Raw genomic sequence first — 10,399 nt, 5'->3', positions numbered from 1 at the left:
GACTTGATGACTCTTCTCCTGGAAGTTGGACAAAACCAGAGGTACCAGAGGTTACCCCAGCTCTCACTCATCCAAATGCCCCACCAGTCCTCACCCCCCAAATGAGCACCTCCTGAGCAGTGCTAACCAGAACCCCAGGTGGGCCAGGAGAGGCCTTGGGCAGCACCATTGCTGGTCCGGGGTGGAGACAGAGGGGTGATGCAAAGGGGAGTGGAAGAGCGACGAGGAGGAAGAACTCCACACTGTCCCTCAGAGTGGTCATAAATCCAAAAGTGGGAGCAATAGACCAGTGTCCGCGGGAAAGCAAAAACCTGAGAGACAGCCCTTGCCTCCAGGTGGTCCAGGAGTGGGGATTGCAGCAAGTATCTTACTTGAGCTGGCCAGCAAGTGTCAGGGATTCAGGTGGGGACTGCCCACTCCTCCGAAAGCCCAGGCCAAAAGGAAACATCTCAGGATGTTCACAGAGGTCTCCCCTCCCGCCTCTCCTCTGCCCTCCTGACAGGCAGAGCTCTTCCTCTGACGCCGTCTGGTCCACAGAGCTGCCCTCACACTTCCTGCATCCCCAGTTACGGGAACCTTGCTTATCACACAGTGCCAAGACTCACGCTCTGACAACCAGACAGAATATATAAAACTGGGCCTGGATCCAAACATCTGGAACATGTGGCTGCCACAGCACACGGCCTCGTTCCTTCTAAATGATACATTCTTGGGGGAAAGTTGCTCAATAAGATTTATTGAATGAGTGAGGGAAGAGAGGGAGGGAGGGAGGGAGGGAGGGAGGAAAGGAAGGAAAGAAGGAAGAAAGGAAGGAAGCTATCATGGTGGGAGCAGAGTCTCTGGAGTCATACGGGCCTGGGTTCAAATCCCAGCTCCACGTATTATCTGCTCTGTGACCTCTGGCAAGTGACTCAACCTCTCTGAGCCTTGGCTTCCTTTTCTGTCAAGTGGGATCAATAAAAGCCCACCTCTTGGAGTTGTTTCAAAGGTTTGTGATAAAGAACTGTCATGCAGGGCGTCACGTGGGGTCTCTGGTCCTGCTCCCCGCATAAGAACGCAGGACATGGTGAGGTCAAAAAGGAACACCCACGGAGCCATAGATGGGGGTTTATACCATTATATTCTCGCTGGTGGCTGGGTTGGAGATACAGGCAGGAGCCACACGGTCAACAATCTGCCGTCCGCTTCTCTGCCTACCAACCAACCCCAGTTGCTAGCTGCAAACTGCCCTGATGACTGCAATCTGCCGTGGCAACTGCAATCTGCGCTTGCTCGCTCAGCCACCATCTTCTTGCTAGCCCCCATCATCTGCTAGTGTAGCCACGGCAGTTACATTAGTAGTCAATGGCTCACTGGTTACAGCTGACGGCCAACTAGACACAGCTGATGGCCATCCAATGACAGTTGATGGCCATTTACTACCTGAGCCAGCACCCTTCCACGTGAGGTCAAGAGCCTGGAAACTGCACTCCTGGCTCTGTCCCCACAGGAACATAGGTAAAGCTTTTGGCACAGTGGAGGCTACTGTCCTTGTTCACTTTATGCCAGGCACTGCTCCCCAGGTTCATGGGTGGAATCTGCTGCCTCCGTCTGTGCGGCCTCGGGCAAGTCACTCCCTCCCCAGCTGAGATCATACAGCTGGAGTTGTCGTGAGGCATTCAGGAAATCGTCTGTGTAAAGCCCTTAGCACCACACCTGCCTTGTAATAAATTAGTTTTTTGGGTGGTTTTTTCCCCCAGATTTTATTGGGGGAAGGAGGAACAGGACTTTATTGGGGAACAGTGTGTACTTCCGGGACTTTTTCCAAGTCAAGTTGTTGTCCTTTCAGTCTTAATTGTGGAGGGTGCCGTTCAGCTTCAGGTCCAGTTGCCGTTGTTAGTTGCAGGGGGCGCAAGGGGCTCAATCCTTTGCTGGAATCCAACTGGCAACCTTGTGGTTGAGAGGACGCACTCCGAACAACTGAGCCATCTGGGCGTGGCCCACCATCCCTTGCGGGAGTCCAGGAGTCAAACCAGCAACCTTGTGGTTGAGAGCCGCCACTCCAATCAATTGAGCCATCCGGGAGCTCTTTGTCTTCATTCTAGTTGTGGAGGGCGCAGCTCGCTGGCCCATGTGGGAATTGAACCAGCAGCCCCGTTGCCCAGAGCTCGTGTACTAACCAACTGAGCCACCTGTCCGCCCCATAAATTAGTTATTATGGCTCCGGAATCCCATACCCAAATCCTGGAGGCCAGATGTGATTCAGAAGTCGGAGGTTTTCAGATGCAGAAAGGTAATAAGGTGCATATACCAGGTACTATGCAATCCTCCCAGCAGGGGCTGAGGTTACACCCACTAACTGAACACAACGTCTCTGCAGTGAAACCTATGAATATTCACGCAGCAAGCGACATGAGTTCTGGCACCCAACCTATGAAAAAGCTTTTGATTTTCAGAGCTTGGGGATTATTGGAATTGCAACTAGAGAGCTGTGAACCTGTTAGTATCATCAGCCTCTCCCGCTTGGAAAGGTCATCATTTCCCTTGGAATAGCCATTTTGGGGTGAGGTGCATAGGAACAGGGTCAGGCCAGGGGTGGGGCCCATCGGGCAGCATGGTAGTCAGCTATTGAGATCACCTCGCTGGAAGTCTTTGCCAGCCTCTGTCTGAAGGCTGATTGGCCTGCCCACCCTTCCTCCTCCATCCCCCCACACCCCCACCCCCAAACCCCCACATACTGCAGACCCCTGGCAGCTCCTGCCCTCACAGCATCTTAAAGTTTGATGGGAATGTCCTGATTCACCATTCCTGGCAGCTGGCTTCACTTGGCAAATCATTCTCATTCCGGGGGTAACAGCTGGGGGAGACATAGGGCAAGCAGCACACACTGACGTTGAGAGTGCTTTTTTAAAAGGATAAAAAGCAGCTGAAGTTTCAAGTTTGCAGGAAAGACGCACTTCATAGCCTGGGCAGACTTTAACAAGCAAAGAGCAATGGGCCGGGAGCCAAATGTAAGTGAATGTGCTTGGCCAGAGTCTCAGTTTGCTGCTGCACATTCCAGGGAACTGGACCCTGCCTACGTCATCAGCTCTGAATCTGAAGGGATTAGAGGAACAGGAGCTGTCAGAACAACTGGGGCAGGCGGTGGGAGCCTCTTTGAGTGGTGGTCCTGGCTCAAGACTAGTTAGCTAGCACAGCTCCTGCCTGGGTTTGACTATGGCCCTTCCACCTACCAGCTGAGTGACCTTGAACAAGTTAGTTAACCCTTCTGTGCCTCATCGGTGAAGTGGAGATAATAATAAGCACACTTACCCATCAGGTTCTAGTGAATTTAAATGCCTTGAACCATGGACACCACTGTCACCACGCCTGGCACATAGTTATCACTCAGTAAATGTTAGTAGTTATTATAGTGGGTGCTCAGTAAACATATGTCAAGTGCGAACTATTACGTGGCCAAGCCCAGACCTGAACCCAGAGCTCCTGCATTCCAGTCCAGTTCTCTGAAAGTCTCTCTTTCTCTCTCTCTCTCTCTATATATATATATATTTTTTTCTCTCTATATATATATTTTCTCTCTATATATATATATTTTTTAAAAATATATATTTTTAAAATTTATATATATATAAATTTATAATATAAATTTTATAATATTTATATATATATATAATTTATATAAAATTATATATATATATAAAATTTATTATATATATATATATAATTTTTAAAGGCTTCTGAGGCAGAAGGTAGGGACTCAAGGGACACCTGTTGAGTGGCCGGTGCCCTCAAATTGGAGCCATTCTCAGCTGAGGAGGGGCTGAGGTGGGGGCTGGGGCTGGACCCCGGAGTTTCCAGGATTGGGCAGAGCTGGGCTTGGAACCTCCTCCCTTCACCATCCACCCTCCACCATGCCCCTCAGGCAGGAAGAGGCCAGTGTTGAAGGGAGCACCAGCAACGGTGTCTTCGCTGGGTGGGCCAAACAGGGAGAGCTGGCCCCTGTCCCACGGTGCACAGACAGTTGATATGAATTGGGCAGGCTGGTAGGGGCCATACAGTATCTGTCCATGGTCCGTCCCCCTTTTTATGCTGAGCAGACCTGTTCACATCAGGACACAAAAGTGCCTGCTGGAAGCTTGGGACCTTACTCACTGACAAGAAGCTTCTGGCTTGGTATCTTCAGAGAGAAACTACCACACACACACACACACACACACACACACACACACACACACACATCACCACCACCACCACTACCACCACCGCCACACACCAGCCAACCCACCCACTCACTAGGCTGATTTCCCCTTCTCTCCCAGGCAGCCACCCAAACCTATTTCCATGTAAAGGAAAGCTGCTCTGGGGTGTGGTTCAGTTTGCCTCCCTGTAGGGCACTGGCCAGCTGCCTTCACCTAGATTACCCTCTAACTTTAAGCCTCATAGTCAAGCGCTGTGAAAATAAAGACCACCCAAGTAGAAGCTATTCATTCAGAGCTTGTAATAATAACAAGACAGTCAGCTCCATCCCTTGCCTGCCACAGAGACTCCAAGGCAGACAGAAGAGTGCGAACGCTTTCTAGTGGAAACGGAAGGCTTCGGGGATGCTCTGATTGGAGGCTGTGGACCTGGGGCAGTTAGAGGTGGTAACCAGAAGTGGGGCCTCCTAGGTGACTGGTTACGGGTGCATATTTGGCTTTCTCTGGTCATCCTGAGTTAAAAGTGGAGACAAAAACTAATGAAGCTGGCAGTGACTTGACCAAGACTGGGCCATTCTGGGCTGATTCCGTGTTTCCTGAAAATAAGACCCAGCAGGACCATTAGCTCTAATGCGTCTTTTGGAGCAAAAATTAATACATGACCCGGTATTTATTATATTATTTATATTATATTATACCCAGTCTTATAGTATATTACATAAGACCCGGTCTTATATTACATTATACAAGACCTGGTCTTATAATAAAATAAGACCTGGTCTTTTATATTATGTTATGTTATGTTATGTTATGTTATGTTATGTTATGTTATGTTATGATGATATGCTATGCTATGCTATGCTATGCTATGCTATGATATGATAAATGACATATGATAAAGACCCAGTCTTATACTATAGTAAAATAAGACCGGGACTTATTATAATTTTTGCTCCAAAAGGTACATTAGAGCTGATTGTCCGGCTAGGTCTTATTTTCGGGGAAACGGGGTTGTTGCAGATGTTGTGGTTTGAGTTCTTGGGCTAAGAATAAAAAGAACTTCCTTAACTTAATGAAAGATATTTATTAGAAACTATTTCTTTAAACCTGATAATATTCAGTGGTGAAACTCTAGAGGTGTTCCCATTAAAGTCAGGAATAAGATGAGGATGTTTGCTATTGTTGCTATTCAACTTTCCTCCAGAAATCCCAAAGTAATGAGACAACAAAAATAATTGAAGTTGTCCCTATGTACACACGTTTGTGAAACAAAAATGTAAAATTATCATTATTTGAAAGTATGATTTTCTATTTAAAAACTCTAAGATATGCCTTTAAACATCTAGGAAAATCTAATCAAGAAAAATAACTCATTCTGAACATCAATAAAAATTATAAAATACCTTTAAAATGAGTTTACTTGTTGAAGAAGACTTTAAAATGTTACTGGAAGTTATCAGAGAATAATGGATAAACCATGTCCCTGAATGAGAGCACTCAATATTGCAAATGAGTCAGATTCCTACTAATTAATCTATGAATTCATTACAATCCCAATCAAAACACTAATGGGATTTTGAGGATGATGGGAGGGGAGTGGCATGCTTCATAGATTGACACTATTATATTAAAGAAAAATGCATAAAAATAGCAAAGAAAATAACTAAAGTAAATAAAAAGATGAGAATTGCCCTACCGAATAGAAAAATATTAACTAACTTTAATTAAAAGTGTCATATTGATGCAGAAACTGAAAAAAGTGTCAATGCAACAGAACAGGGAGTGTATATGGCAAGAGTGTACTCTCAGATTAGCAGAGTAAAAGTAGACCATTGAATGATGATGTTGGAACAACTGATTACCTATGTGGGACGAGAACAAAACTTAAGTTAGATCCCTACCTCACACCACTCCCAAATATAAATTTTATATGGATTTAGAGAGAATGTAAAAGACACACTATATAAATACTAAAATAAAACATAGGAGATTATTTCAATAATCTTGAAATAGAGACAGCCTTTATAAGAAGCCATGAAACTCAGAAGACTTAAAAGACAGATAAATAGATTTGACTACATCGAAATTAAAATTTTCCACTTGGCAAAAGACTCCATAAACAAGTCAAGAGACAAATGACAGGCTGGAAGAAAATATTTACAACATAACTAACATGGAAAAGATTGATTACAGTAATTAGATTCAAAGATCTCTAACAAATTAACAAGGAAAGAACAAATATCTCAAAAGAAAAAGACAACTCATAGAAAATAAAATATAAGTGACTAGTAAATAATTGGAAAGATAACCTCAGCAGTGATTAAGGAAATGCAGTTTTAAAAGTGGGTTTCCCTATCAGTTGAATAAAAAGTTTGAGAATAGCCAAGTGTTGGTGAGGTGGTGGGGAAAGTCAGTTCCCTTTCTCTTTCTTCGGGTTTAAATTGGTACCACCATTTTGGGGGGCAATTTAGAGGTTTCTCTCAAAATAATAAATGCCTATACATACCCTTTGACACAGAAATCCATTTATGTGAATATAGCTAGCAGAAATAATTGCACATTGCACACTATGCAAAGGTGTTCATGGCAGATTGTTTATAACCAGTGAAAAGTTGGAACTACCTAATATTTATCACAATAGGAATAGCTAAATAAAATCTGACACATCCCTGCCTTGGAATTCTATGTAGTTGTCAATGAGAATTGGGTCAACCCAGATGGCTGATACCGAATACAGAAAATATACTAAAGTAAAAAAAGTGAGTTGACAAACACAGACGATCCTGCTTTTATTCTCGTTTAATTTGCATGTAGCATGAGTATAAATAAAATACACGCACATCTCTAGGGAGTTTCTGAAACTTTCACGTTTTACCTTATGTGTTTCTATTGTTTATGAATTTGTTTTTGGTGAGCATGTATCATTTTTATAATTCTCAAACCAAAAACATAACTTACTAAGAATTGAACCTCTAAAGCCTATAAAGACAAAACGCTTAGTGTTTCATTTCTTAGACCTGAGTCCACTTTCAGCCAGAGCAGTTCTAAGCCACAAGTACAATTCTATGAAGACCTTGTTAGGCTCATCTTATGTATGTGTGAGGGCATGAACACATGCCACCTACACATATACATGTCTACACACACACGCACACACACACACACACACACACAGAGAAAACCCCCACACGCACGCACGCAGAAAAGAAACACACACAGAAAAGACACACACAGTTGTCCCACTCTGCATATGAATGTGGGTACACAATTTTACAATATACTGAACAGTTCCTAGAACATTCTTGAATGTATTTATTGGTGCAAGGGAGTAAATAGCCAGAGCTGAGAAGGCAGAAAGGAATGTGGCGAGATTGAAAACCCAACACCCACAACCACCTCCGCCATCCCAAGCAGGTGACATCCATGGTGCTCTCTGGTTTCTGGCTTTTCCCATTTGTCTTCAAGATGGGTGAACTCAAGAAAGTGCGGTGATCAGGATGGGTGCTCACCCACTCGTGCTGTGAGCGCCCCAGCAGCGAGGCGAGAGCCCTGCCGGGGCAGTGGTGGGGGCTCACGTGTCCTCCTCCCTGAACAGTGTCATGTTGTGATCCCGTATGTATCCCAGCAGGATCTGTCCTCGCCGCTCCAGGGTCTGGAGGACCTGCTTCAGGCCTTGTCGCCCACCTTGGCTTTCCCAGAACACCAGGTCCATCTGCAGCGACTTGAGCAGCATATTGTATAGACACCCTGATGCGAGAACCTTCACGACAGATTCAGGAAACCTGGACCAGGGTTCCCCGCGCGCCAAAACAGAAAGGAAAAGCAAAAGTGAGCTCAGAGAGTTCCTGTGAAGGGCAAAGCCAGATGGCCAGAACTTGCACATCTGGGAAAACCTGGCAAAGTCAGCCTGCAAAGTCCCTGGGCCACTTCCGCTGATTAGTTATCAGGGGTCCTCCCATCTGCTCAGCTGTGAAAGCAGGCAGGGGATAAAACCTTCGGATGGGTCCCATCTCACAGAGAAGCCGGGCAAGTCAAGTCTGCTCTCCCTGGTGAAATGCTGGCTGCTCTGCTGGGCAAATGCCAGACAGAGCCCTAGGAAGGCTGAACTGCTTGCCGAGGCTAAGCAGGGAAGGCAGGTTTCCAGGCTCACTCCCCCAGCCAGGCCAGGGCACCTAGTGTTCTGTAGGTCCCGGTGGCCCTCTGGATACTTGGGGTGGGGGCACTCCACCCAGGAGTTGAAGGGCCTGCTGACTGTATCTCCACTCAGCTTTCCCGGGGCCCCCACCCCCTCCTGAGGCTCAGATCCAACAGCTTTTGTCTGGTCCACGGCAGACTTCTCAGCAGCTCCGGGTTGAGGCCCCATGGTCTACAGCAGGACTGTGGAGCCTAAGTCCCCGAACCTCCACCCAACCCCCCTGACCCTTACCCATCTATGCCCTCCAGCAGCCGAAAGTTCAGCTTGTCCTCAGGGCGCCGAAGGTTGCCAGCGTTATCAATGTAGACCAGGTGAGAGGGATCAGTGCTCCGGACCTCAGGGGAGGACAGAAAGAGGTGGGGAAGGGTGCAGCCGAGCAGGCGCCCATGAATGCTGGCAGGGTGAAGGGGCTTGGGAGGGCCTGAGCGGTCCATCTCACCATCCCCCCTGCTGCCCACCTCGATGGTCCCCAGGGGCTGAGCAGTCAGCTTACTCTATGCTGGCACTATGTCAGTGCTTCCAGGCACCATCTAGCGAGCCCCATCTTACAGAAACAGAGGCACAAAGAAGTAATTTGCACAAGGTCCCACTGCACTGGTGGTCACAGGGGTGAGGAGCGTGGGTGGCAATCGGCAGGGACAGAGGTAAACTGGCAGCAGGGCTGTGGCTGCAGGATGTATCACACCCACATATGCTCACCCCCACTCTGTGTCACCTGTGCCCCTGTGCCCCTGGGTGTCCCCTGAGCATCACGGAGAACACATGATACCCATCATCCTCTGGGAGCACCGACCGCGCTCCATCCCCATGGGAGAAGAGTTTAGCACCTCCTCAAACTCTTCAAAATTAAAATCAGCAGCAGGAAACTCTTTAGCACCTTCAAATGAAGGTGTGGTTGGGCACGAGAGGCCATCTCTGCCGGCCTCCTCCTCCCACCCCCATGCACACACCCCATTCCTATGCATTCTCCAAGAGTCCATAGTAATTTCCCATAATTCTCTCTAGTGACCTTGTGTCATGCGGGGTCTCTGCTCCCGCTCCCCACATAAGAACGCAGGACATGGTGAGGCCAAAAAGGAACACCCACAGAGCCATAGGTAGGGGAGTCACAGCACTATAGTCTCTCTGGGGCTGGGTTGGAGACAGGAAGCAGGCTCCACAGGATCCACAATCCACACTCCGCTTGCTAACCATACTTGCTACCTGCAATCTGCAGTCCACTTCTCTGCCAAGCAACTGACAACCCCTTTCTAACTGCAATCTGCCCTTGCCAGCTCAGCTACGGCAGTTATATCAGTGGCCAATGGCTCACTGGTTACAGCTGACGGCCAACTAGTCACAGCCGATGGCCATCTACTACCTGAGCCAGCACCTTTCTATGTGAGGCCGAGAGCCTGGAAATTGCTCTCTGGGACTCTGTCCCCACACCTAGGCTTAAATTATGAACTTTGGTCTCTAGAGCCCCAGCTTGCCCTCTCTCTTCCTCATCAGGGATCATCTATTTCTTGAAGCCTGATGACTCCTCCCACAGAAATCTGCAGTCCTCAGGGATCTGTGGAATATCTGCCCACCAGGGTTAAATGGTAGGTAGAAAAGCCTCACCTTATTCCAGGGAAGAGGATAGACTGCCCTGCGGGACAGGGATGGAGAGTTCCCACCACCCAGCAACTCCCCAAGGAGCTCTGGCCTCCAGGCTGCTGTGAGCTGCCTGAAGGCTCCATGCTGACAATGACCCCCCCCAGTTCAACCGGCCTCACTGGGTGAGAAGCTCGAGAAAACCTCCTCGGGTGGCACCTTGCTCCTTGTGTAGGAATGTTCTCCTGCCACCCCGTCCCCTCTCTGATGGCCTCAGCACATCACTTCCCACCCTGGGCTCTGGTTTTAATGGGAGGCAGCACAGTGTTTCCCTGATCACACCAGCCCGTGCACCATCTGGGTCCTAGGAGAGGACCCTGTCACTGCCACCAGCCATGTGGCCTTGGAAGTGCCCTTCCTGGCTCCAAGTCATGATTTCCTCAATGACTGGTAG

General features: G+C 47.7%; 1 protein-coding gene across 4 annotated transcripts in view; it reads right to left on the bottom strand.

Moving 5' to 3' along the window:
- Positions 1-7,110: 7,110 nt before the first annotated feature.
- The window catches only part of GASK1A (golgi associated kinase 1A), a 46,007-nt gene continuing 42,718 nt past the window's right edge, over positions 7,111-10,399 (bottom strand). For 2 of the 4 annotated variants that reach the window (XM_081071549.1, XM_081071548.1), the window contains exons 4-5: positions 8,602-8,705; positions 7,111-7,957 (exon numbers count right to left, since the gene is read on the bottom strand). In XM_081071549.1, the coding sequence (XP_080927675.1) occupies positions 7,747-7,957; positions 8,602-8,705 (315 nt within the window). In that variant the 3' untranslated portion in view covers positions 7,111-7,746. Of the gene's footprint in view, positions 7,958-8,601; positions 8,706-8,863; positions 8,915-10,399 lie in introns of those variants that run through there. The other 2 variants (XM_081071547.1, XM_081071550.1) reach the window with 2 other exon arrangements.

This window comes from Rhinolophus hipposideros (assembly GCF_964194185.1).
Source record: "Rhinolophus hipposideros genome assembly, chromosome: 14".
NCBI lineage: Eukaryota > Metazoa > Chordata > Mammalia > Chiroptera > Rhinolophidae > Rhinolophus > Rhinolophus hipposideros.
Note: the sequence above shows the minus strand (reverse complement) of the source record. Positions and strands in the feature narration are given on the sequence as shown.